This window comes from Vidua macroura, chromosome 29 (assembly GCF_024509145.1).
Source record: "Vidua macroura isolate BioBank_ID:100142 chromosome 29, ASM2450914v1, whole genome shotgun sequence".
Lineage (NCBI taxonomy): Eukaryota > Metazoa > Chordata > Aves > Passeriformes > Viduidae > Vidua > Vidua macroura.
In genome coordinates, this window is record NC_071599.1 from 271,830 (window position 1) to 299,442 (window position 27,613).

Below are 27,613 nucleotides of genomic sequence, written 5' to 3' on the forward strand. Positions count from 1 at the left end.
CTGACCCTTCAGTAGCCCCACGTGGCCAGAGTGTGAGCCCGGTGGGGAGTGGCCACTGGCAGGGACTGTGGGGGCCTGAACCAAGTCCCAGCCCCACTGAGAGCAGCTGTGCCGGACATGCTGGAGCTCCAGGAGCAGCTGGAGTCCGAGGCAGCCAAGTGGTGGCATCATCAATGTTCTTTTCTTCCCACTCAGAAAGGACACTGGCAAGCTGGGCAAGTGTCAATGAAAGGTGTAGGTCTGGTGGAAGCTGTGGAACAGCACTAACATGAGAAACCCAAACTCTTCTGAGAAAGGAGGGCAGAAATCCCTGGTGCCCAGCATCCTGCCAGAGAAACCCATTCCCAGAATTTCCAACATAAAACCATCCTCCAATTCTCTGCATTGTGCTACTCCTGACACACTAACACCTTCCCACCAGAGTGAAGCTCAGAAGTGGGACTGATGGAGGAAACTTGAACCCTGAGCCATGCCAGGGTCAGTGCCAGGAGCATCCCCTGGCGCTGTTTAACAGCGGCTCTGCAGGAACTGGGGGATGCAAACAGGACGAACCCGAGCATCTCCCACCACCAGATACCTCAGAGCTTACACAGCAACACGGCCCTGACTCTCCCAAACTGGATTCAGGAATGGCACACCTACTGCAGCCATTGGATCCAGACCTGCCCAGATCCCTTTGGGACTCTTGCTTTTGGTGTCTCTGCCTCCTCTCCCTGCCCCAAGGAGGCTCCTCTCTCCCTCTCCCTGCCCTGACAAGACAGTCACACAAATAAAGACATGGGATTACTGGGTGCTGAGGAGCTGTAGAAGGAGCCTTCTCCAGGTCTGGCCTTTTTCCAAAACCCACACAGTCTCCTGCAGCAAGGAATCTCCTTGTTCCCCCTCTCCAAGGGTGTCAAGCTCAGCAAGGGATTCCTGACACCCTGCCCAGCTGGGAGAGCTCTCATGTCTCCATACCAGGGGATAAAACCAGGAACCCTATGGGGACAGAGATTGTGGCATGGGGACATCTGTATTTATTTTCCATTGACAAACAAAAATGTGGAATGGTGCCAGAGCTTGTTTTGATCTACATCAACCTTTGATAAATGTCCCTCCTCCTGACAGCGACTCCTCTGCAGCTGCTCTGGGAGATCTCCTGGGCTGAGTCCAGTAAGAGGAGATTTCAGTGGGGCTGAGGTGCTCGAGGGAGCCCATTTCAATGCTCTGCTGAAGCCCAAGGACATTGTGTTTCCCCAAGGAGCAACGCTCCTTTCTGGCACTCACTGCCCTGTGAGGGACATTATTCAGTTGCTGCCGTTGGGTGAGTTCCAGCCACAGGGAGAGGGAGGAGGAGATGATCCCACCCATGGCTGCTGCTGGCTCCAGACATTGGGTGAGATAAAGCTGAGACAGAGCTTCAGCATCTCCCCCAAAATTACACAATCACAGAATGGCTTGGCTTGGAAGAGACCTTCAAGTTCATCTCATTTCACCCTCTGCCATGGGCAGGGACACCTTCCACTATCCCAGGCTGCTCCAAGCCCTGTCCAACCTAGCCTTGGACACTGCCAGGGATCCAGGGGCAGCCACAGCTTCTCTGGGCAAGCTCTGATCTCTGCCCAGGTGAGCAGGGACAGGACCCGAGGGAACGGCTGGAGCTGGGCCAAGGCAGGGCTGGGCTGGAGATCAGCAAAAGCTTCTTCCCCAAGAGGGGGCTCAGGCACTGCCCAGGCTCCCCAGGGAATGGGCACAGCCCCGAGGCTGCCGGAGCTCCAGGAGCCTTTGGACCCCTCTCCCAGGGCTGCACGGGCTGTGATTGTTGGGGTGTCTGTGCAGGGCTGGGCGCTGGACTTGATGATGCCAATGGGTCCCTCCCAGCTCAGCCCCTTCTGCAGTTCTCAAACTTTGGATCAGCCTTTGTGTTCCCTCGAGGTGCTGGCAGAGCTGTTGAGGACAAGGCAGGAGCGGGGCAGCCCCAGCGTTCCCCTGTCTGTGACACCCCAGTGGCGTTGTTATAAATAAACTTGTTTTAGTAGGCAGGGCTAATAATGGGTAAATTGTGTCAAATGAGTTATAAGTAATTACCGATTAATGTAACGAATTGTTAATGTAATGAATTGTTAAATTGTTAATGTAGTGAATAGTTGTGAGTTACAAAGTTAAATATGTACTGTTTGTTAAGTGAGTGTGCATAGTTGTCACAAAGTTAAATAAAAATAAAGTGGGTGCGCATAGTTGCCAATCAGGGGGAGGAGGCCAGGTGCATGGGAGAGTGATATCACCAGTTCAGCCTGTGATTGGAGGAATCAACCAACCAATAGTGCCTCGTAGTTCAAGAATGATTGGCCAGGAATGCACCATTTTATAGACCAACCAAAGACCAGAAAGAGGGCCAATCAACAAAGGGATCAAGAACGTACCAATCAGCAGCTTCCAGAGGCTTTAACAACCCCAGGTGCTGGCCACCCGGGCTCTTTCTGCGGACTTTGTATCCAAGGAAGCACCCTGTGCCTTGTGCCCAGTTACTTGTTACGTTTTGTTACTCTGACTTGCTGCTGAGGTCCTGGGCTTATCTTGGGGCCTCGTCCTCGGTTGTCTGTGATTTTAATAAACAGGCCCAGGCTTTTTAACATACTCTGGCTCTGATTCGCCTGTTTTTAACAGTGACAGCCCCAGCGTTCCCCTGCCTGTGACACCCCAGCAGTGACAGCCCCAGCGTTCCCCTGTCTGTGACACCCCAGCAGTGACAGCCCCAGCGTTCCCTCCCTGGAGAGGCTCCAAGGGAAGCGTCCAGAGCTGCGTCCAGCCAATGGAACTGACCGGCCACTGACCAGCCTGGCCTGGGCTGGTGTGGATTCCTCTGCAGACAGCTCAGGGAAGGTCCCCCTGGCCACCTGCACAGTGCCACAGACAAGTGTCAGATACAGTTACAGAGCTCTGCCCAGTGCTGACAGGGGAGCTAATTAAAAAAACAAATCAAAACAAAACAAAAACTAACCAACAAATGAAAAACCCCATACCAAAACCAAAAAAAAAAAAAAAACCTCACCCCTAACAATCAAACAAACAAAAACCCAAACTCCAAACCAAACAAAAACAAACAAAACAAAACTAAATAAATAATTAAAAAACAAACCAAGCAAAAAAACAAACAAACAAAAAAACCCCACAAAAACCCAAAAAAACAAAACAAAAAAAACCCAAAACAAACCAAAAAAAAAAAAAAAAAACCCAAAAAACAAAACAAGAAAATGAGAACTCCCCCCCAGGAGAGCTCTTCCATCCTTCAGTTGTCACACCTGCACTCACACAACACCTGGGGCTGCAAACAATGAGGATTCATTGGGCACAATTGCAGGAAAAGCAGGTTTAGGACAGGCTTTCAGCAGAACTGTTCTCAGCTGAGCCAAAAAGGCCCCTTTGGCAGCTGCAGGGCCACTAGAAATGCAGAGCCTCAGCCCACAGGGGAGAAAAGGACTCTGAGTTCCCTTGCCCTGACACTAAACCCTGTTCCCAGGCTGCTTCACACACAGGATTCTTCTGGAGGACTGCACAAAGCTGAGAGTAAGCTCTGGCTTCTCCATGTTGCATGTTCTAAAGCTGTCTGGGAGAAGAAATTTGGGGTCAGCTCTGCTGGCACAATCCCCCCAGGCACAGGGCACAGCGCTGGGAAGGGCTTTGCATGCCGAGGCTTTGCTGCAGCCCAGGAAAGCTCCTGGCTCAGGCTCACCTTTGCTGCTCAGCCAGAGCCCTGAGTGCCCCAGCAGAGGCAGCAGCAGGGAATGGCAGCATTGCCAGGGGCTGGCACAGGAGGGGGAGATTTCCCCTGGGGAGAGGCTCATCTTCCAGCTTTTGCATTCAGGCAGCTGCAGATGCCTCAGCTTTGGCTGCACAGCAGCTGGAAATGCAAGCCCAGGAGCTCTGTTCATGGCCAGCCCCAGCAGGTGACAGCAAGGACAGGGCCCTGGCAGCTGCAGGACATTTGCAGGAAGCGCCTTCAGCAAGCGCTGGGGGCTGGGACTGGGTGCAGAAAACGCCTCTGCAGCGAGGCAAAAGGAACAAAGTTTCAGTTGTGGCCTGGCTAGGGAGCACCAAAAGCGATTCCTTTCCATTGCCGGCTGTTCCGGGAGCCCCAGAGGAGACCCCAGGGGGCCAAGGAATGGAGAGCGGGGACTGTGCAGGAGCCGGGAGCAGCGAGAGAGCCCGGGCTGCAGGTGCAGGGTGGGCACGGCCTGGGAGAGGGCACAGCCCGGGGGTCCCACAGAGCCTCCCTGCTCCAGAGCTGCAGCTGCGACAGCGGGGCAGCTGCTGGGATCTGTGTGCCGGGGACGAGCCGCAGGTGGGGGTTCCGAGGGGCTGGGCTGGAGCAGCTTTTTGTCCCGGTGCGGGGCCATTGCCACGGGGTTGGGCTCCCTGGGAAGGTGCAGCAGCACAGGGTAGCAGTGCCTGGTAAAATGAACAGGGGTAATGCCTTTATTAATGTTCAGCTCTTTATTAAAAAGATCAGCTGGGCAGGGGGCTCGACGCAGAGCTCGGCCCCGCAGTTGTAGCTTTCGCAGGCAGCCAAAAGGAAGGAGGCGGGCAGAGTCTGTCACTGGAGTCCCGAGCAGCAGCTGTCCTTTCTTCTTTCCTTGTGGCACACCAGTGGCCCGAGGATGAGGAGGTGTGGTGTGCAGAGTCTGTTGCTGAAGTCCAGAACAACAGCTGTCCCCACTCCTTCCATGGTGGCAGCACCAGGGCTCTCTATCTCTATCTCCCTGCTTCTCAGAGCCTAATATAGTCTGTTCTTTCTTAGGTGATGGCAACGGTTAAAAGTCAATCAGGGGATGTGTTTCCCTCTTCCTCAGCTAGGGTATTTGTCTAAATTCCTCTACTGTGTTCAGTTTTTGATTTATATTCCTTTTTATCTCCTAAAAATACTCCCATGATCCTAAGGGGTTTTTATTTGCATGTTAGTCCCAGAATGGCAGCGTGGAGGGGTGGGAGGCCAGTTATCTCCAGGTAGTTTAGAGAAAACAAACAGAGCAATTAGTTAATTAGCATTTCAATATCGGTACTTAGCTAGAGTTAGTAGTTTTTTTAGTGTTGCCATGGGAACTAGGGAGGCCCTGCCGGCGTCTCTGGGGAACACGTGGAAACTGTTCATAACAGCTGGTTTGTGGATTTGTTGTTGGGATGTTTTGCTGGCGGCCCCGGGCGGGCTGTGGGAGCCGGGAGCGGCCGGCCGGGCCGGGCAAAGGCTGAGGAAGAGCAGGGCAAGCGTTGGCACAGAGGCTCTGGGCTCACCGTGCCTCCCTGGCCACGCAGCCGGGCTCGGGGGCCGCCTCGCTCAGAGGCAGCCCCGGCTGTGGGGGTCCCCGGGGGTCCTCGGGCAGGGGGCGGTGGGGGCTGCCAGAGGTCTGTGCCCAGGGCTGGGCGCGGCTACCGAGGCAGCGGAGGATGCAGGGTCTCCCCATGCTGGGGCTGGCTCTGCCCGGCCCAGGGGCTGCGCTGTCAGCCCAGAGCCACGTGGGGATGGCCCAGTACCGGCAGGGCTGGCAGGGAAACCAGCAATGGGGGGAGCAGAAACGGGCATACGAGAGCCGCGGGTGCTCCAGGAGCCTGGATGTGTTGGGAGCACGGACAGGGGGGGCCCATGGATAACCCAGGACCCTGAAACAGGGACCGTAGACAGTGCTGAGCCCTGCGACGCCTGTGATGCCCAGCTGGTGAGCCCAGAGAAGCCCCAGCAGCCGAGAGAGGGGGAATACCAATGCAAACTTGACCCACAGCTCAGACAGGGGGGCCTCCAGGAGCCCAAAGTGGGGAGGCCAGAGAGGGGGAACTCGGGGTTCGGTGTTTTTGCTGAATGTTGGTAATTTGTGTATATTTCGGGGGACAGAATCTTGGTCTTTGGAGGTTTTTATGGGCAGCAGATGCCTGGTGACTTTTAGAAATGGACTTGGGCAATAGGAACCCCCTAAGCCAATGTGCCCATACATTGTTTTTCCCCAAACCAGGATTTCTGATTCCCAAACCTTGGCTGGATGGAGGAGGAGGAGGCTGAGAGGAAGAGGAAGATGTCCAGGGATCCCCAGGCAGGTGAGGAGAAAGTCAGTGCCCCTTTCCTCCTCTCTCCTGCTCCATCTCCCAGCCCAGCACAGCCCCCGGCTGCAGGACAGCCCCGGTGCCAACGCCATCCTGCCAGGGACGCACTGGGGGGATCTCCTTCCCCTTCCCTCTGGCACGGAGGCAAATCCCATCCTCTCCTTGTCCTTCCTCCCGCAGAAAAGGAGCTGAGGATGGAGCCCAGGGAGGACAAATCCCCATGGCAGAACCACATGGAAGAGGCTGTTTTGAGTGGCTCCAGGGCACAGGAACCCAATAAGGAGGAAAAGCCCCAGAGATCCCGCAGGAGGAGGGGCTGCAAACCCAGCCCAGGTTGCTCTGAGGAGGAAAGACCCACCCTGTGCCAGGAAGGTGGACAGAGCTTGGAGCTGGTGGTCCATGAGCAGCTTCATGATGGGGAGAAGCCCTACAAGTGCTTGGAGTGTGGGAAGAGCTTCAGGCGGAGCACCCACCTGATCCAGCACCAGATGATCCACACCGGGAAATGGCCCTACGAGTGTGGGGAGTGTGGGAAGGGCTTCACCTTCAAATCCAACCTTGTCATCCACCAATGCATCCATACTGGGGAGAGGCCCTATGAGTGTGCCCAGTGTGGGAAGAGGTTTCAGACCAGCTCCCATCTCCTCCTGCATGAGCGGATTCACACGGAGGAGAGGCCCTTCCGCTGCCCTGACTGTGGAAAGGGCTTCAAGCAAAACTCTGCCCTTGTCAGGCACCATCGCCTCCACAGCGGGGAGAGGCCCTACGAGTGCCCCACATGTGGGAAGAGCTTCACTCAGAGCTCTCACTTGACCCAACATGAATGGAGACAGCTGTAAGGGAAGACCTGTGAGTGCCCTGACTGCAGGAGGAGCTTCATGCACTGCTCCAGCTTCAACTCCCATGTGAGAACTCATGTTGGTCAGAGCCCTGGTGATCCCAGGGGAAGTCTCTGTCCCTGTCACTCCCTTGCTCTCCCCCCTTTTCTCTTTCTTTCCATCTCTCTCTACCTCACATTTCCTGTTCAATAAAATCCACTTTGCATTTGGTCTCATTAGCACCTTAATTGGGGCAGAGACACCTCTCTAAGAATTTTATTACCCAGACTGTGACATTATTTAGGTGCAGTGAGTTCAGGGCACTGTTGCCTGACCCCAAGTGCCTTTGACAACAGCATGGTCCTCTCCTCTGAGGAGGTTCTGGCTCTTTCTGGGGGAACTTTTGGAAGCTTGGATGAAGCTTCCTCTGAGGGACTTATGGGAGAACTTACGAGGAAAATGGCTGTTGTGGGTGGCCAGTGTAAAGAAAATATTTTGTTGTCTTTCCTTAAAAAGTTTGTTAAAATCACTGGAGGAAAGGGAGCCAGACTGACAAGGATCATTCATCATAAGGTGAGGAACACAAGGCTGCTCAAGTCCTAGAAGAAGCCCAGCTCAAGTAGCTAAATTCCCTAATAACCCCCAAATTTACAGGCTTGGGGGCTTTGCCAAATGTGAGAATCATTTTCTTCGTCCCTGTCACCTTACCTTTGTGACAGCTACACAGAGATTTCCCTTCCTTTTAATAATCTGTATTGGGCCAAATTTCCAATTTTCTTTTATCGAAACCTGCCAGCATCTGAGCTGGAGCTGTGCAGGAACCAATGAAATTTGGAATTGCCACAGAATTGCTTCTATTGATGGTTTATTAATGTTTGGGATTTGTTTGCATTCCCATCACAAGTGACTTGTGGGAAAATCAAATATTCATCAAAGTATTTATGCAGAGTTAAATTAATTTCTGCCAAGTTTATTTTGTCCGGTGCCCAGGGGATGCTTGAGGGGTCTCTGCCTCTTGCCCTGGGGGATGCTTGGGAGGGGCTTGGAAGGATTGTCCTTGTCCCTGTCACCCCAGGCCATTCCCCAGGGGTGTCTCTGTCCCTCTCACCCCAGGCCATTCCCCAAGGGGTCTCCATCATTCTCACCCCCAGGAATGCCTGGGGGTCTCCCTCCCTCTCACCCTGTGCCAGGGGGTGCTCGGGGCAGTCTCTGTCCGTCTCAGCCCAGGGGATGCTCAGGGTTCTCTCTCTCCTCACCCTGGGGGATGCTCAGAGGGTCTCCATCCCTCTGGCCTCAGGGAATGCTTGTGCAGGGCTGGGGACCAGGGGCTCTGTGTCCCTCTCACCACTGAGGGTGCTTGGGGCTGGGGGGGCTCTCCAACCTTCTCATCCCTGGGGAGGCCAGGGGGGGCTCTGTCCCTCTCAGCCCTGGTGTGACCCCGCCCAAACATCATCGGGGTCAGAGGGACAGAGACACCCCCAAACCCCCAGAAGAGCTGGACCTGGGATTTGGTTTGGGCCTGAGGGTTTAGGAAGGGCCTGGAATTGGAGTTGCAGCTGAGATTTGGATTAGAGCTGGGATTGGGGTTAAGGCTAGACATGGGATTGGCTTTAGGGCTGGGGCTGGAATTGGGTCTGGGGCTAGATGAGTCTGGCACTGGGATGAGATTAAATACAGAACTGTGAGTGTGTCTAAACGTGGAGTGAGATTGAGACCAGGATCAGGGTCAGGTTTGGGACTGAGCGCATGCAGAGCGGGACAGGGGGGATGTCACTGCAGGATGTCCCTGGCATGGTCCCAGCCCTTCTCAGGCACCTCCAAATTTTGATTGGAAATACAAGTTACAAAATTATTTTTCTTTCTGTCCCATTAATTTTCAGTCAGTTGCAGTTCTGTTTTCAGAGTTCCACCTTCTCAGCTGATGGTGTTTGTGTCCTCCTTTCACTCCTGCCTCTCTTTGCCTGCTCTGTTTCTCTCTCAGTGTCTCCCTTGACCCAGGGCAGCTCCCAGCAAAGACCAGGCCCTGATTTAATTTCCAGTGCAGGAGCTGCAACAACCATGGGTGAAATTATGAAGGCTGGCAGTGAAATGTCACTGTAGGATCTTGCTGCACTTGGCTTCTGGCTCCTTGTTAAGAGCTTTGCCTTCAAGGGCAGGAACATCTCTTCCTGGCTGGGAACTGGAATTCCAGCCCCTGGGAGCGTGTGCCATGGATCCCAGAGGGGCATTCCCGAGGCTCCCAGGCTGCTGCTCCTGCCGTGCCTCCCAAGGAGCTGTGCAGGGCCCGGGGACAAGGTGCAGCAGCTCCGTGGGCTCCTGCAGCACGCAGCAAAGGTGGCTTTGCTGGACATTTCCCAGCACATTCCCGGCTGTAGGCAGAGGGAGGGAGGAAAGGGAAGCGAGTCCCTAACAGGATCCTGGAACGATTGTGGTGGGAACGGACCCTGCCCGCGGGTTACGATTCCATGAGGGAGAGACGCCTCTGCCCCAGCGAAGGTGCAAATGTGAGAGACCATGGGAGCGCAATCTGCGGATTCGACTGAACATGGATTGAACGGAACAAGAAATGGGAAGGAAAAAGGGAGAGAATGAAATAGTAAAGAGATCTCAGAGAGAGAGAAAGAAATCGGGAAAAGGTCTCAGAGAGACAGAAAGAAATAGGAAAAGGCCCCGGCCGGGACAGCCGCAGAGCGCAGCGCCTTTCACAATTCCAGCCAATCAGAGAACGCGCTGAACAATTTCCAGCCAACCAGAGCTTTTCTCGCCGATGACTCACCAGTTGCCGGGCGGGCCCGCAGAGCCCGGCGGCCCCGCCAGCGGAATTTCGGGCTCGGCCCGGGGGGACGGATCCGCACCGGGGGGGGCCCCGAGCCCCCTGCCCACCCCTGGGGCCGATCGGGGGCTCCCCGAACCCAGCAGCCGGTGCTGCGGCGGCCGCGGGGCAGAGGGGTGGGAAAGGGAGCTCCGGGCTGGGAGCGCAGGGAATGCGGGAGGAAGAGGAGGGACAGGAGGAGAAGGAGGAGGAGCAGCAGGAACAGGAGCGGGAGAATCCCGGCGCTCGCACCGCTCGCACGCTGGGTCTGCAGCACCCCCTGCCCCGGGAGCATCGCCCCCAGCCCCGAACCGCAGGTGAGGGGGAGGCCGAGCTCGCCCCGACGCTATCGAGGGGTCTCCGGGAGGATTTTTCTGGAGAGTGTTCGGAGCTGGCAGATTCCGGACTCGAGCCCCGCATCCCTCCGGGCGTCCCTAAGAGGAGCTTTTTCGGGGGGAGAGGAGCTGTGATCGCCCCTCGGGAGGGTCCCGGGGGCTCCACGTGCGGCTGGCCCGGTACTGACAGGGCGGGACATTCGTTTTGGGGATCCCCGTGAGAGCCGGGGCTGCGGAACGTGGGAGCCCCGGGGCGGGAGAGGGGAAGGGGCGATACCGGAGCTGGGGGACCCCCGGCAGCCCGGAGATGAGGCGGGGACGGGACCCCTGACCCTGGCAGGGGCGTGTCCTGGGGTGACCTCACGGTGCCCGTACCCCCATTGGTCCGTTTAGCCCCGAAATGAGTTCTGCACCTTCAAGGCCGGTTCTGAGAGCGGAGCGGGGGAGGAAGCAGCGCGCAGTTTGTTTTCAGGAAGTGCACTCGCTCCTCCACATTCCGGCTCCTGGACTGCTGTGATGCCTTAAGGAGCTGGAACAGAGGCCAGACGGAGCCAAGAGGAATAAAGTGGATATTTATTGAAGTGCCTTCAAAGGCCACACCCCGGCAGTACCGGAGCCACAGTCGTGGCTCTGCCCAGATGGCTCCAAGATGGAAGCAAAAGTGGGCTTGGTCATGAGATCTGACATTTTTATAAGTTTTAGTCCATTTGCATACAAGATTTAACTGCCCAATTAATAACTTAAAATTATGAAGTTTCATCCTCCTGGCTTGCTTTCCTGCCCTCCTTTTTTCCTGTTGTTTGTGCTTTGGGCCTGAAGTTTGAAGAGATTGTCCTCGACTCTCCAGTTAGAACAGGATTGTTTTGTCTTCACCACCCTGTGAAAAGATCCCGGTAACACTTAATATAAAGCTAAAGCTGCACACCAAAACAGAACAGAAAAACTTAAACCTAAGGTATCAGTTGTCTGCTAGCAGACAGACAGTGGGACAGAGCTCTCCTTTGCTTTTAGTTAGTTTTTAGCTCGCCGAGGCAGAGAAGTTCCCTGGACTGTGGTTTTTCTTTTTCTTTGGAGCTGTTTAAACCTGCTCTGGACTGAACACCAGAAGAGCACCGGCAGCTCGCACCTGTGGCCCACCAGGCTGGGCCTGGGCCACAGAGGGACTTCCTGAGTTTGTCATCTCTTTTAGAGTGGCAAGAGGTTTTATTGTTTAATATTGTTCATTTTTTTGTGCTGGTGAATGCTTTGCCTGTTAAATCAACAGTTTTTTTCTACTTTTCTCCAAGGAAATCTTTTCCCGAAGTGGTTGGGGGAGAGGCTGCTTGAATCTGCTTTCTAGAAAACCCCCTTTGGGGATTTTCTCCCAAATTTGCCCTAAACCAGGACAGGGTGCTGGGGAGAGGGGGGAGCCCCAAGTGCCTGGACCGGGGGGAGGCTGGAGAGGGGGACTCTTGTACCCCAAAACCCCCCAGCGTCCCTAAGCAGGACCCTGGAGAAGGGGGATCCCCAGCACCCATGGGGTCCCTTGCAGCCCTGAGATGGGGGACCACCAGAACCACAGAGGGATGAAACTGGAAATGGGTCACTCCTGGTGGCTTTTTTTTATTCACTCTTGATTTTTGGAGGTTCTTATGGACACCTGGAGACATCTGGAGATGGATTTGGGCAGAAGGAATCCCCAGCCCAAGGCGTTCACACCTTGTTTTTCCCCAAACCAGGATTTCTCATTCCCAAAGCTTGGCTGGATGGAGGAGGAGGAGGCTGCGAGGAAGAGGAAGATGCCCCAGGACACCCAGGCAGGTGAGGAGGAAGTCAGTGCCCCTTTCCCCCCTCTCTCCTGTTCCATCTCCCAGCCCAACACAGCCCCCGGCTGCAGGACAACCCTACTGCCGATGCCATCCTGCCAGGGATGCACTGGGGGGATCTCCTTCCCCTTCCCTCTGGCACAGAGGCAAATCCCATCCTCTCCTTGTCCTTCCTCCCCCAGAGCAGGAGCTGAGGATGGAGCCCAGGGAGGACAAATCCCCACGGCAGAACCTCCTGGAAGAGGCCGTTTTGTGCGGCTCCACGGTGCAGGAACCCAATAAGGAGGAAAAGCCCCGGAGATGCCGCATGAGGAGGGGCTGCAAATGCAGATTGCAGGGATCTGAAGAGGAAAGGCCCATCCTGGGTCAGGAAGGTGGGCAGAGCTTCAACCAGAGCTCGGAGCTGGTGGTCCATGAGCAGCTTCATGACAGGGAGAGGCCCTACAAGTGCTTGGAGTGTGGGAAGGGCTTCAGGAGGAGTTTCAATCTGATCTGCCACCAGAGGATCCACACTGGGGAATGGCTCTATGAGTGCTTGGAATGTGGGAAGGGCTTCAAGCACAACTCCACCCTTGTCACCCACCAGCGCATCCACACCGGGGAGAGGCCCTACGAGTGTCCCCAGTGTGGGAAGAGCTTCTCAGACTGCTCACTCTTTACCCGACAGCAACAGTGGCACCGGTAAGGGAAGCCCTGCGAGAGCCCCTCCTGCAGGAAGAGCTTCGTGCGCTGCTCCAGCTTCAACTCCCCATCAGAGGACCCCCACTGGTCAGAGCCCTGGTGACCCACGTTCCCTGTGATACACAGAGGGAAGTGGCTGCTGTTCCTTTTATCTTGTCTCTTATTATCTTTTATCTTCCTCCCTTCAAAACACAGAAAATTGGGGTAAAAATCAACAAATTTATCAAAGGCATCTAAAGCCTCACATTTTACTTGTGTTTTGGGGAATCTTGGATTCCGGGAGATATCTGGGAGTATATGGGGGGGGGGTTGGTACTTGGGTATTTGGTTTAGTTGTCTTTATTTCTTGGCACTCCAAATGACAAGAAGGATTGACCTCAAAACGACTCAATGCCAGTGAAAACTACTGAATCCCACCCCAAAACTACTCTATTCCACCACTTCTCAGGGTGAAATTGGGTTGGAAGGGGATTGGGCAAAGTGGGATGCAAATCAGGATGGGTGAGATGGGCATTGGGTGGGGTGGGATGGGATTTGGGAGGTGTGAAATGGGGGAAGCACAGCTTCGGAAGGGGTCTTGATATCCAGGAGGGGTGAGATGGGTTGGGGTTGGGATTGGAGAGGTGGACTGGAGTCTGGAATGAGACAGCCAAAGTTTGGGGATGATTAAATAGGGGGAGCCCCTTACTGAGTGAGTTTTTGAATAGTCTACATTCATGAAGAGATGCTGGGGTATCTCACATTCCTGATGTGGTTTCAGGGCACTCCCCAACTCTTGGGGGGTGAGGACAGAATCTTCCCCCAAGGTGCTCTGCAGCACTATGTTAATTTGTCCCAGTTCTGTCCTCCTCATTGGCCCATTGGCCTTGCCTGCCCCTTTTACCCTCATGTGTTCCTGTTCTAGCAAGTTCTCCCTTCCCTGTCTTCCCATGGTTTATGTCCCCGCCTATCCACCCTGGCATTCCCTATTGGTCCCTTTCCCTGTGTACAGCCCCTAAACCCTTAGATTCCTGATGCTCTCCTCCACCCCCTCTTTTCCTGTATTTATACCCTAAACCCTCCTTTGTCTTTAACCCCTAGACCCCTGGAGCGTCAGATCCTAATAAACCCTCGCTGGAGCTCCATGCCGGGACCCTCCCATGTCTTCACTGCCGAGCTGCTCCGTGTGTGTGTGTGTGCTGGGGCTCTCGTGGCTCCTGCCCGTTAGCACAAAACACTCTCAGGGAAAGTTGTGTCCACCACCACAGACCACAACAGTGTCCCTTGGGACCAAGAGGCCACTGTGACACTGTGGGACCAAGGAGAGCATTGCTGCACTGCCAGACCTCATGGAACCAAGGATCCACTGTGACACTGCAGGGCCTTGGGGGACCACAGCGCCATTGTGACACTTCGGGGCCCAAGGATCCAAGGGACTTTGTGACACCAAGGGGTCCCATGGAACCAAAGGGACATTGTGACACTGGGAGGCCTCATGGAATCATGGAGACCATTGGGACACTCTGGGGCCTTGTGGAACCGTGGTGATACCAAGTTGTCTGGGAGTGTTGATCTGCTGGAGGGTAGGAGGGCTCTGCACAGGGCCCTGGACAGGCTGGATCCAGGGCCCAAATCCAGCAAGGTGAGATTTAACAAGTCCAAGTGCCAGTCCTGCACTTTTGCCACAACAACCCCTGCAGAACTACAGGCTGGGGACAGAGGGGCTGGAGAGCAGCCAGGCAGAAAGGGACCTGCAGGGACTGATGGACAGCAGGCTGGACATGAGCCAGCAGTGTGCCCAGGGGGCCAAGAAGGCCAATGGCTCCTGGCCTGGATCAGGAATGGTGTGGCCAGCAGGAGCAGGGCAGTGATTCTTCCCCTGTGCTCGGCACTGGTTGGGCAGCACCTCGAGTGCTGTGTCCGGTTCTGAGCCCCCAAATTTAGGAAGGACATGGAGGGGCTGGAGCGTGTCCAGAGAAGTGCAGCAAGGCTGGTGAGGGGTGTGGAGCACAAGTCCTGTGAGGAGCAGCTGAGGGAACTGAACTGGGGTTGTTTATCCTGGAGAAGAAGAGGCTCAGGGGAGACAAGGCGGTGTTTGCCCCCAGCCTGCCCACGGCCAGCCTGGGGCTGCTCATGGGGGTTTTCTGTGCTGAGCATTGGCCTGGCTGTGTTCTTGAGAGAGCCTGGGCAAGGAGCCTGGAGCCCCCAGGCCCTGGCCTGAGGCGTCAACGCTGCCCCAGCAGTGCCCATGGCCTGTCCCTGCTGCAGCCCTGGCACTGCCACCCCCAGGACTGTGCCCAGCCCCGAGAGCACTCAGGCCCTGCAGCAACACCAGGGCCACCAGGGCAGCAGGGCAGGGCCACGGGAGCAGCACTGCCAACACCAAGTGCTGCTGCTGCTGCTGGGCACAGCTGCTGTGCCAGCACTGATCTGCCCCCAGCTCTGCACACAGACATTGCTGCTGCAGCTCCAGAGAAGGCAACAAAAGAGCATCTCTGCAGAAAACTTTGCTGGGAGATCCTTTAGTTCCTTTAAAGCCACCGAGAGCGCAGCCTCTCACTGACACCATCTGGCCACACGGAAGGTGGAGAGAAATAAAATGAGAAATGGCACAAACAATGACATTTCCTTGAGGAGGAGATGAAAAAAGGAAAACAAAGGAAAAAATGCCCACAACCAAACCAACAAGTATCAAAAATGACTTTTATTACAAGTGATTGGCAAAAAATGGCCAGCAGTTCAATGTTCCTGAAAGCATCCAGTGATCAGTCTCCACACTGCAGCCTTGAGCTCCTGGTTCCTCAGGCTGTAGATGAGGGGATTCAGGTCTGGAGGCACCACCGAGTACAGAACTGAGAGGGCCAGATCCAGGGATGGGGAGGACATGGAGAGGGGCTTCAGGTAGGTAAACACTGCAGTGCTGACAATCAGGGAGACCACGGCCAGGTGAGGGAGGCAGGTGGAAAAGGCTTTGTGCCATCCCTGCTCAGAGGGGATCCTCAGCACAGCCCTGAAGATCTGCACATAGGAGAAAACAATGAACAGAAAACAAACAAATAACAAACTGGCACTAAATCAAGAAGTCCAAGTTCCCTGAGGTAGCATTTGGAGCAGGAGAGCTTGAGGATCTGTGGGATTTCACAGAAGAACTGGCCCAGGGCGTTGCCATGGCACAGGGACAGGGAAAATGTATTGGCCGTATGCATGAGAGCAGTGAGAAAGGCACTGGCCCAGGCAGCTGCTGCCATGTGGGCACAAGCTCTGCTGCCCAGAAGGGTCCCGTAGTGCAGGGGTTTGCAGATGGACACGTAGCAGTTGTAGCAGATGGTGGTCAGGAGAGAAGACAATGTCGTCGTGCAAAAAAACCAAAAAAAAAATACACATCCTGTGTAGGAGATGGTGCTGGTGTCCCAGAGGGAATTGTGCATGGCTTTGGGGACAGTGGTGCAGATGGAGCCCAGGTGGCTGAGGGCGAGGTTGAGCAGGAAGAAGAACATGGGCGTGTGCAGGTGGTGGCTGCAGGTTACGACGCTGGTGATGAGGCCGTTGCTCAGGAGGGCAGCCAGGGAGATGCCCTGCAAGAGGCAGAAGTGCAGGAGCTGCAGCTGCCACGTGTCTGCCAGTGCCAGTATGAGGAAGTGGCTGATGGAGCTGCTGTTGGACATTTGCTGTGGCTGCACATGGGGACCCGTTCATGGAGAAAGGACAGTGACAAATCAGGAGAGGCTGCTTGGAGCCAAACCTGGGCCATTCCCTGTAGCCTGTCCCGCTGGGACTCACCCACCCTTGTTCCTGCTCTGGGAAAACCTTCACCCAGGTCCCTGCCTGCGCTCCAGTTGTGCTGGCTGAGTGTGCCAGGAGCAGACAGGCCTGTGCGTGGGGGAGCCATCCCTGCCCTGCTGCCCTGGGTTTGTGGCCATGTGGCAGAGGGACAAGGCTGGATATTCAAGATTTGCCAGAGGAATCACTTCTAATGCAGAAAGGCTTGGTAGTATCTGCACTTCTAGGTCTAGAGGACATGAATAGCAGGGAAGAGATGTAGGGAATGTTTTTCCTATCCACACATCACTCCTGGCTCTCTGAGGTCAGAAATCCCCAGCATTCCTGCTGCACTCAGAGTTTGCCACTGCGAGATGTGAGAGGCAAAGGATTCCCTGTGTCTGAGGGAAGGTGAAGGGCTGGATGGGTTTGTTCCCAACTGCCCTGGCTTTGCACCTTTGGCTGCAATCAGAGGACAGTCACACTCCTGGGTCACCCTGGGAAAAACCAGACCCTGCCCAGAGCAGCGGGATCCCTGAATGTCTCACCCTCTCCAAAGGTCTCTGGGCAAGGTCTCAGCAGCCCCTTGTGCCAAGGACACTCACGGCTCCCTTGGCCAACCTAACAGCATTTCCTCAGCTGTGGCATCTCTGCACTTCCCCGTGGGACATTCAGGGATCTCCCAGAGGCTCTGGCACAGATCTGCACCCAGGAGGGCAGCTCAGAGCTGGGAAGGGCACAGCAAGGAGATCCCTGGCTGTGCCCATGATGGGATCTCAGGGAGGGGCTCAGCTCATTTCCCTTTCCCATGAACTGCTTTGCCCACAGCCCCACAGGTCCCAGGGAAGCTTGTACGCCCCATTCCCATGGACAGCCCTGCCTGGCAGGAATGCCAAGGGCAGTGCCTGACTCAGCTGCTGCAAATACCAGAGCCTCCCTGAGAGCACCAGATAACAGTGACAATATCAGGGGAGTGCAGAAACAAGAGAAGATGTTGTGGTGCTGTGCCTGAGAGGGCAGGGCAGAGACAGCCGGGCACTCAGGACAGTGTTCCCGTGCCCAGCTGTGCCCGGCACCTCCCACACACCAACAGTGCCCTCCTGCCCCCAGCACTGCTCTGCGCAGCCCCCTCTCCTTCCCTGAGCATCTCCCTGGGCCTGGACATTCCCTCCTGAGAGGTGCCTTGTCCCTGCCAGCGCTCACAGAGCCCATCCCACCCTGTGTGCTCTTGGCCCGGCCCTACAGAAACCTGCCTGTGTGCAGGGCCCTGGCTGGGGCAGGGTCTGTGTGCAGCTGGGCAAGGGCAGCTCAGGAGAGCCCTGCTGGGCCCTGCAAAGGTGATGCTGCTGCTGTCCAGGGCTGAGCAGTGGCTGAAGGCCCTTTGGGAGGCTCCCAGCAGAGAGACTGACTACCCAAAGTTACAGTTCTGGAGTCTCTGTAAATGTTCAAACATTCCTTTGAGGATCCTGTGTGTCCCTTTCAACTCAGAATGTTCTGTCATTCTGGGATTACAATTCCTGTTCTGATTCTCCCATCCCCCTGTTGTTTATGATCAAAAGAGAAAAAAAAAAGCCTTGCAACTGTGTTAGAACAGTAAAGGAAAAACCAGACCTTTATTGGAAGCTTCCAGGTGTCCCAGTGGAGATGTGGCACACCCGGCCCCTGATTTCAACAATTTATTAAGGTTGATTAATTAGGATATTTAACAGGAACATCCAATAGGAGATTCAGCTGTTCCAGTTACACACCCATGCTCAACCCATTGCAGTAGGTCCAAGGGCTTCTTTGCCCCACATTTAGTTATGACTGCTCACATTCTGGTCAAAATCAAAAATGTTCTTCTTGTAGGCCCTCTTCTGATAATAAGACTATGTAGTATTTAAAAAATGTATTTAGACAGTCTGCTTATTGTTCTAAAATCTAAGAGAAAGGTTAGGAAACGTACTAGAGTTAATTAAGGATTACAGTTATATAAGTATATAATCATAGTTTAATAGAGATAATAAAGAGGTTAATAGAGTTAAGTAAGGATTATAGTTTTATAACCATATAATAGTAATCTACAGAGCTATGAATACATGAAAAATGTATAAAAAGCAAAAATCTTTTTGTCTCATCCTTCTCCAAGCAGGAAATTGAAAACACTCTCAGGAAAGTTCCTGATCTATACAGCAATCCCAGGCTTACCTTCTTTGGGAAGTGTCCTATGGAGCTGTGCCCAGGCTGATCTGGAGCTGGGAGCAGCCCTGCCCCACCCAGCAGCTCTCAGCAGAAGCATCTGCCCGGCTCAGGGTCGCTCCTGAAACAGAGATTTTTGGAGTTAAGTTAACAAAATGAATTAAGCATTTATAATTTAGCTTGTAGAGGTATATATTGAATTTTAACCTTTTACTTAAGAAACCTCTGCCTGGTACAAAGGGCATAGGAAAATGCAAATTTCTGAAGCTTCTTGCATAGAGAACAATACCAGAAGAGGCAAAGAACCCAGATAAAGAAGCTCCTCTGTCTCCAAGCCTATCAAGACTGACAGACGTACTCAGATAAGCACCAAAGGACCAAAAGCGCACGTGCAGAGAGGAAAAGTTCAAAAGTTCAGCCATGAGGAAGACCACAATCTTCAGCCTCAAGACCACCGAGAGACCCCCGTACGACCACCACAGCAAACCACGCATGCCCAGAAGGGCGTGGACTTACTTAGCATGAGAAGCGAGGACAGGCGGGGCCAGGGGTTGAATATGCATGAAAAAGTTGTGCAATGTATTGCATATGGAACATCTTTGAGAATAAAGGTGTGGGTCAGACTGAGGCTCGGGGCACAAGTTTTGGAGAGCTATCTCACTTGTGCCGGGCGCTGACATACGTACCCACTTCATAACTACCCCAGGTTATGGAGTCTATTGATTTCTTCCGCGTATCGTTTCAGTTGGCGACCACGAAGGGACTGCTCTGCTCACCCGCAGGTCCGGTTGGGAGCAGACACCCTCAGGCGCCACGGGGCTTTTCCCCGGAGGGACTCTGCGCCTCGGCTGTACACTGCGGGGAGCAGACCACAGCCCGTCCACAAGCGGATGAAAGCGGTATGTATTAATTTATTTTCTTAAGGTTGGCACTGATAAGTTGTAAAAAGATGTTTTTGCGCGCAGGTTTGCCTAGGGGCTTGCAAGCAGACCGCCACCGGGGGAGAGGCCGGCGGCGGGAGGACCTCCCCAGCTGAAAGCGCGGCTCGGGGAGGGCGAAATCGCGATTTCAGTGTGTTGTGTGTTGTGTCCCGATTTCAGTGTGGTGTGTCCCAATTTCGGTGTGGTGTGTCTGTTACGTCCGGACGTGCATGCTTGTGCGTGTGCGTGTATGTGTGAGTGAAATGGTGGAGCGCGGTGCGGCGTTGCTAAGATACAGAGACGCAGCGCGGCAGTGCTGGAGAGCGCATGCGCGGGGCAACAGCCCACACTGCCTGATAGAGCGGGTAGTGCGCATGCGCGGGGCAGCTCAGCCACACCACCTGATAGAGTGGGTGGTGTGCATGTGCGGCATGAGCTGTCTCTGGCGAGGCAGGGGAGCGCGGCGCGGGGCTTAAGTCGGGGTTTGCAAAGGTGCTTTAGGCGCAGCCCAGCTGATAGCGCAGCGGGCGTGCAGGCACAAGCCGTGGTTTGAGAAGCTGCTTTGAACACCGCTAGCTGATAGCGCAGCTAGTGGGAGCATGGTACAAGTTGGGAGTTAAAAGCACCACTTAAAAGCATCGCTGGTTGGTAAAAAGCTTGCAAAAGTAGCCAGCGAGCCCGGCTGGGCTAAGAGTTAAGTGTTTGTTGTGCGATAGCACTGCCCTTTAGTGTTAAAAGCTGTCACTGGGAGATCCTTTGCATTACAGGGCGGATAAAGGGGGGATGAATGTGTGTGAATGAGAGGCGGGCTGGTTACCCCAGACCTGCTAAACGAGAGCGGCAGTCTCCCATGCTGCATTTCCGTCTTTTTTGCGAGAAAAGCAGCCAGTAAAGAGACGACGCGAGTGATAAAAAGAGTGAGAGAACCCCCCCGGGACTGGGTCTCGGAGAAAGAGTGGGACCCCTTGGTGGGGGGGGGTGCGGGGGTGGGGAATAAAAGGTAATTAATTGAGAAGAAAAGAAAAATATAATAAAAAGTAAAAAGAAGGTTTTCTTGACATAATCTGTTGGGGAAGAATAAAAGGTAAAATGTGTGGGAGGGGCCCCTAAAAATTCTGCTGGATTGAGGGATAAGAATGCCCAAGAACATCCAGGATTAAACCTGCTGGGTTGAGGGATTAATATTCCAAGAGCATCCAGGGTTGATTCAAACCTGCTGGGTTGAGGGATTAACATTCCAAGAGCACCCAGAATTAAGTTTTGCTGGGTTGAGATATTAATATTCAAGAGCACCCAAAATTGAATAAAAATTTTGCCTCTTTGAAAGATAAATCTCAGAGGATCTACAGTTGGGAACCACACAGCTAGATTGAGGGGTATCCAAGAACACTGAGACTGGCCAAGGACACCTAAAAGTGTAATAAGTGTGTTGAAAAATAAAAGGTACCTTGTTGTTGTGGTTGTTTTGTTGTGTGTGAGAGTAAGTGAAAAATAAAGTTAAGTGAATGTGGACGAATGAAAGTATATTGCTTCCATTGATGACCATGATATTGTCTAAAGGAGGAGGAAAGATAGCCTCCTACAAGTACATTGGAATATAATACCTTGTTACAACATATGTTATTTAAGTGAGACCAGAAGAAACTACCCCAGCAGTCCTTCTAGTTGTAATTCTAAAGCTGGGAGAAGTGAAGAAAGAAGTAAAATTCCTAGTTGGTACTAGAGCAACGTACTCGGTTCTAAATACAGCTTTGATGCCCATAGGGGATGATTATGCTATAGTTACAAGAGCAACTGGCCAAACTGAAAAGGCATGTTTCTTTAGGCCGCTAAAATACAAACTGGGAAAGCAGTGGGGGATCCACAAATTTCTATATATTCCCAATTCCCCTGAGCCACTTTTGGGCAGAGATTTGCTGAGACAATTACAAGCAACTATTACATTTAAAAATGGGGAGATGACTCTGGAGGTAAATGATCAAAACTATGTAGAAATATTGAGTTTAATATTAGCCACCACTGAAGTAATGAGAGAAACTAAAATTGATGAAAAGATAATGAATCAAATATTTCCTAGGGTATGGGCCTCTGATGTACCAGGGAGAGCGAAAAACGCTCCCCCTATACAGATCAGGCTAAAAGAAGGAGAGAAACCTGTCAGGGTTAAACAGTACCCCTTGAGGAAGGAAGATAGGGAAAGGATTAGTCCAGTAATTGAGAACTTTTTGTGTCTTGGATTATTAAAAGAATACCCCTATCCTACTACCAGTTCGCAAACCTGATGGGTCATACCAGTTAGTACAGGATCTGCGAGGCGTAAACAAGGTAACTGAGGATCTGTATCCTGTGGTGGCCAATCCCTACACGTTATTAACTTGCTTAACAGCCGAGCTAACTTGGTTTACCGTTTTAGATTTAAAAGACGCCTTCTTTTGCCTTCCTATCCACGAAGCCAGCCAGAAAATTTTTGCATTTGAATGGGAAAATCCTAAAAGCGAGCGAAGAACTCAACTGACATGGACCAGACTCCCACAAGGATTCAAAAACTCACCCACTTTGTTTGGAGAACAACTTGCAAAAGAATTAGAGACCTGGGAAGCCCCTCCAGAGGAAGGGAAGTTGCTAGAGTACGTAGATGACATCCTGATAGCCACACGGACAAGAAAAGCATGCGTGGCCTAGACAGTAAGCCTCTTGAACCTTTTGGGGCACCAAGGGTACCGAGTATCAAAGAGAAAACCCAAGTAGTAAAACAGAAAGTAACTTATCTGGGTTACAAAGTCAGTGCTGGACAACGTACCTTGGGCCGAAGCCGGAAGGAGGCAATATGCCAGACCTCAAAACCTTAGCCTGTAAAGGAACTAGGAACTTTCCTGGGGATGACAGGGTGGTGCAGGTTATGGATCTATAACTACAGACTGTTTGTTAAGCCCTTATATGAACTGATTGCAACTGAAAGCAGGAACATCCAATAGACAAAGGAAGCTACGCAAGCTTTCAACCAGCTGAAAAAAGCCCTCATGTCAGCTCCAGCCCTGGGATTGCCAGACGTAAGTAAGCCTTTCCTTTTGTTCTCCCATGAGAAGCAAAGAATTGCCTTAGGAATACTAGCACAGGTCCTCGGCCCGTACCGGAGAGCAGTGGCTTACTTCTCTAAGCAATTGGATGCAGCAGCTAAAGGGTGGCCTGGGTGCCTCAGAGCTGTTGCAGCAGTTGTACTGAACATCCAAGAGGCACGCAAATTCACCCTGGGCCAGAAAATGACTATGCTAGTGTTTCACACAATGTCTGCAGTGCTAGAGGTGAAAGGCAGACATTGGCTTTCCCCAAAGATACCAAGCTATCATAGTGGAGCAAGATGATGTAGAGATAGTAGTGACTAGCATTGTCAATCCAGCCTCCTTCCTCAGTAGAAACCAAGGGGAACCAGTAGAACATGACTGCCTGGAGACCATCGAAGCCACCTACTCCAGCCGCCCTGACTTGATGGACACCCCCCTTGAGAATGCAGAAGTCTCGTTTACTGATGGAAGCAGTTATATCATCAGTGGAAAAAAATATTAAACATGCATCAGAAGTACTGCGACTTCTAGAAGCAGTCCAGTTGCCAGAGAAAGTAGCGATCATGCACATTAAGGCACATCAGAAGATAAACTCAGAATTGGAGGAAAGAAACGAGCTGGCGGATAGGGAAGCAAAAGAAGCAGCAAAAATTGAAGTAATAACTGAGGCAGCCCTAATTCCAGATGGGCAAATTTCCCCCGAAGGTAAGCCAAGATACAACAAACTAGAAAAAAATTGATCCATGAGCAAAAAAGAGACTATAACCAAGAGGGATGGGCCACCATAGAAGGAAAATTAGTTATACCCTCCTATTTATTATAGTCCCTAATACGAGAGGAACACCAGAAAACCCATTGGGGTATTGATGCTCTATATAAATATCTAAGTGAAAGGATCATAGCTAGACATTTACAAACAGCTATCACCCAAGTGACTCAACAATGTGACCTTTGCCTCCAGACCAACCCCAAAAATACTCCTAAACCAAAACTTAGCCAGACTAGGAAGGGTCATGGGCCGGGGCAGCAATGGCAGATTAATTTCACAGAATTGCCAAGAAAAGGGGGGTATAAGTTTTTACTAGTGCTAACAGATACCTTTTCAGGATGGCCAGAAGCATTCCCCACCAGGACTTCTAAAGCTCGGGAAGTAACTAAGGTATTGGTACAAGAAAACATACCACGCTTTAGAGTCCTGGCCACAATCTCCTCAGATAGAGGACCACATTTTATTGTAAAATTAGTGCAACAAGTTAGCCAATACTTGAGCATAGACTGGGAACTTCACACCCCATATAACCCACAAACAAGTGGTCAGGTAGAGAAAATGAATCATTTGATCAAACAACAAATTGTATGATTGAGACAAAAAGCTAATTTGTTACAGATTTGAACCAAACCCAAGACTAAAGAAAAGCTGAACCACTTTGAATTGCTTTATGAAAAACCATATGGGGTGCAGAAGAGAATGTCTACCCAAGACATGTCACTAACCTCCTATATGTTAAGTCTCTTACAAGAAGACCCTAGAACCACAATGAGAGAGACCACACCAAGTGCCCCTTACTAACTTTGTGTATTCAACATTAATCACTAGCTAATAAACACAAGTCATAACTAGTGAAATGCACTGTTTAGAACACTTTATGTCACCCCATTATAGCTTTATTAACTTAAGTTACTATAAATTTAATGATGTCTATATTAACACTCATGTAAAATTTAAAAAAAAAGTTAAAATGTGTAAGCATTCTAACGTCCCTCTCTAGAATTCATAGAATCCTGCTAAAGGAAGATTGTCATAATAGTAAGTCAAAATTTAAATCGAGACCCCTGTAGTAAAAGAATTTACTATATTTTAAGAAAAGGAGGGACTGAAACAGAGATTTTTGGAGTTAAGTTAACAAAATGAATTTAGCACAACTGGAGCTCAGGCAGGGACCTGGGTGAAGGTTTTCCCAGAGCAGGAACAAGGGTGGGTGAGTCCCAGCGAGACAGGCTACAGAGAATGGCTCAGGTTTGGCTCCAAGCGGCCTCTCCTGATTTGTCACTGTCCTTTCTCCATGAACGGGTCCCCATGTGCAGCCACAGCAAATGCCCAACAGCAGCTCCATCAGCCACTTCCTCATACTGGCACTGGCAGGAGCTGCAGCTCCTGCAATTCTGCCTCTTGCTGGGCATCTCCCTGGCTGCCCTCCTGGGCAACGGCCTCATCATCAGCGCTGTAGCCTGTGGCCACCTCCTGCACACGCCCATGTTCTTCTTCCTGCTCAACCTGGCCCTCAGCCACCTGGGCTCCATCTGCACAACTGTCCCCAAAGCCATGCACAATTCCCTCTGGGACACCAGCACCATCTCCTACAAAGGATGTGCTGCTAAAATTTTTCTGCTTATGTTCTTCCTTAGAACAGGGTTTTCTCTCCTGACCATCATGTGCTACAACTGCTACGTGTCCATCTGCAAACCCCTGCACTACGGGACCCTTCTGGGCAGCAGAACTTGTGCCCACATGGCAGCAGCTGCCTGGGCCAGTGCCTTTCTCACTGCTCTCATGCACACAGCCAATACATTTTCCCTGCCCCTGTGCCATGGCAATGCCCTGGGCCAGTTCTTCTGTGAAATCCCACAGATCCTCAAGCTCTCCTGCTCACACTCTAAAGTCAGGGAAGTTGGGCTTATTTTGCTAAGTGCTCTTCTATATTTTGGATGTTTTGCGTTCATTGTTTTCTCCTATGTGCAGATCTTCAGGGCTGTGCTGAGGATCCCCTCTGAGCAGGGACAGCACAAAGCCTTTTCCACCTGCCTCCCTCACTTGGCCATGCTCTCCCTGTTCCTCAGCACTGGCACATTTGCCTACCTGAAGTCCCTCTCCATGTCCTCCCCATCCCTGGATCTGGCCCTCTCAGTTCTGTACTCGGTGGTGCCTCCAGACCTGAACCCCTTCATCTACAGCCTGAGGAACCAGGAGCTCAAGGCTGCAGTGTGCAGACTGATCACTGGATGCTTTCAGGAACATTGAACTGCTGGCCATTTTTTGCCAATCACTTGTAATAAAAGTCATTTTTGATACTTGTTGGTTTGGTTGTGGGCATTTTTTCCTTTGTTTTCCTTTTTTCATCTTCTCCCCAAGGAAATGTCATTGTTTGTGCCATTTCTCATTTTGTTTCTCTCCACCTTCCCTGTGACCACAGACTGTGTCAATGAGGGGCTGCGCTCTCGGTGGCTTTAAAGGAACTAAAGGATCTCCCAGCAAAGTTTTCTGCAGAGATGCTCTTTTGTTGCCTTCTCTGGAGCTGCAGCAGCAATGTCTGTGTGCAGAGCTGGGGGCAGATCAGTGCTGGCACAGCAGCTGTGCCCAGCAGCAGCAGCACTTGGTGTTGGCAGTGCTGCTCCCGTGGCCCTGCCCTGCTGCCCTGGTGGCCCTGGTGTTGCTGCAGGGCCTGAGTGCTCTCGGGGCTGGGCACAGTCCTGGGGGTGGCAGTGCCAGGGCTGCAGCAGGGACAGGCCATGGGCACTGCTGGGGCAGCGTTGACGCCTCAGGCCAGGGCCTGGGGGCTCCAGCCTCCTTGCCCAGGCTCTCTCAAGAACACAGCCAGGCTAATGCTCAGCACAGAAAACCCCCATGAGCAGCCCCAGGCTGGCCGTGGGCAGGCTGGGGGCAAACAGCATGGCTGGTGCTCTGCAAGGGCCCTGGGGGAGATGGGAAGGAGCAGCAGAGCAGGGGCTGATCCATCCCCAGTGCGCTGCACAGCCCAGGGCAGCGTCCCAGAGCGTCCTCATGGAGCTGCCAACAACATCCCCCCTCTGCAGCCATGGCCTCTCCCCCAGCTCACACAGGTGCCGCATCCTTGCAGGCACAGACACGGCAGCGCTGGCTCAAGAGCCCCTGTTTGCATTGCACACAGCAGGCGGGAGCACCCCCATGCTGTTGCTGTGGGAACATGAACCTGAGGGAGCACAAATGCCATCAGCCCCTGGGGCCAGGAAGGGCTGGGGGATGCCAGGGAAACCACTCAGCTTTGTCCTGGCCTCTGCACTCAGCCAGAAAGTTTGTTCCCATCAGCTGGGAGTTTCCTGTCCCACTGCAGACGCTGTTGCTCAGAGCCAGGGCTGCCTGGCAGCCACCCCCAAACTGCCCTGAGCATTTCCTTGGCTTCTCCTTTGCTTTATTTTCTTTTCTCTTCTATTTTACAAATTTCTTCCTCTTCCTCAGCCCTGTTCCCTGCCCTGTAAACTGCCCATCCCTGTTTGCCCTTTCCTCTCTGGCCCTACTCCCCATTGCAGTTCCTGACTTGGCACCATGGGAATGGCCCTTGGGGAGCAGGATCATCCCACAAGTGCTGCAGGAATTGTCTGCAGGCCCCTGCAGTGCCTCGTGCTGCTCCCTTGCCAGAGGCACCTCAGGCCAGGGGGGGACATCTGGGCTGCTGTCTCTGGCTGTGGGCCTCCCTGTTCTGGGCAATGAGGAGGAGCTGCAGATGCTCTGCAGGACTGATAGGATGGGCTTTGGGGCTCTGAGGAGAAGCTGAGGGACCTGGGCTGCTGGAGTTTCTGAAGAGGAGGCCCAGGGTTCCTCCTGCAACTGCTCCAAGGGTGGTTTCAGAGAATCCCAGAATCAACCAGGCTGGAAAAGACTTCGGAGATCATCAAGTCCAATCTGTGCACTGACACCTCCTTGTCTCCCCTGAGCCGCGTCTTCTCCAGGATAAACAACCCCAGCTCCCTCAGCTGCTCCTCACAGGACTTGTGTGGCAGAGCCCTCACCAGCCTTGTTGCCCTTCTCTGACATGCTCCAGCCCCTCCATGTCCTTCCTAAATTGGGGGCCCAGAACTGGACACAGCACTTGAGGTGTGGCGTCACCAGTCCCGAGTCCAAGGGAAGAATCACTGCCCTGCTCCTGCTGGCCACACCATTCCTGATCCAGGCCAGGAGCCATTGGCCTTCTTGGCCACCTGGGCACACTGATGGCTCATGTCCAGCCTGCTGTCCATCAGTCCCTGCAGGTCTCTTTCTGCCTGGCTGCTGTCCAGCCACTTTGTCCCCAGCCTGTAGTGCTGCAGGGGTTGCTGTGGCAAAAGTGCAGGACCTGGCACTTGGACTTGTTAAACCTCACCTTGTTGGATTTGGGCCCTGGATCCAGCCTGTCCAGGGCCCTGTGCAGAGCCCTCCTACCCTCCAGCAGATCAACACTCCC

At 52.9% G+C, this 27,613-nt stretch overlaps 1 protein-coding gene and 1 long non-coding RNA gene across 2 annotated transcripts in view; one reads left to right on the forward strand and one right to left on the reverse strand.

The window, feature by feature from the left end:
- Positions 1–6,557: 6,557 nt before the first annotated feature.
- LOC128820263 (zinc finger protein 271-like) lies at positions 6,558–12,752 on the forward strand. The gene is made up of 4 exons (XM_054000918.1): positions 6,558–6,849; positions 9,667–10,016; positions 11,753–11,834; positions 12,022–12,752. The coding sequence occupies exons 1-4, from the start codon at positions 6,558–6,560 to the stop codon at positions 12,522–12,524; spliced, it is 1,227 nt and encodes a 408-aa protein (XP_053856893.1). The 3' UTR covers positions 12,525–12,752.
- Positions 12,753–15,436: 2,684 nt separating this feature from the next.
- The window catches only part of LOC128820605 (uncharacterized), a 31,694-nt gene continuing 19,517 nt past the window's right edge, over positions 15,437–27,613 (reverse strand). Inside the window, exon 3 of the long non-coding RNA XR_008440921.1 lies at positions 15,437–15,517. This is a non-coding gene — a long non-coding RNA (uncharacterized LOC128820605). The remainder of the gene's footprint in view (positions 15,518–27,613) is intronic.

Bases quoted from the DNA above. Each gene is read 5' to 3' on its own strand.
- LOC128820263 (XM_054000918.1), top strand. From the start codon at position 6,558: ATGATCCACACCGGGAAATGGCCCTACGAGTGTGGGGAGTGTGGGAAG. The intron at 6,850-9,666 runs GTGGGAAGAGCT...ATGACTCACCAG, and splicing joins GCCCTACGAGTGCCCCACAT to TTGCCGGGCGGGCCCGCAGA. The intron at 10,017-11,752 runs GTGAGGGGGAGG...TCCCCAAACCAG, and splicing joins CCCCCAGCCCCGAACCGCAG to GATTTCTCATTCCCAAAGCT.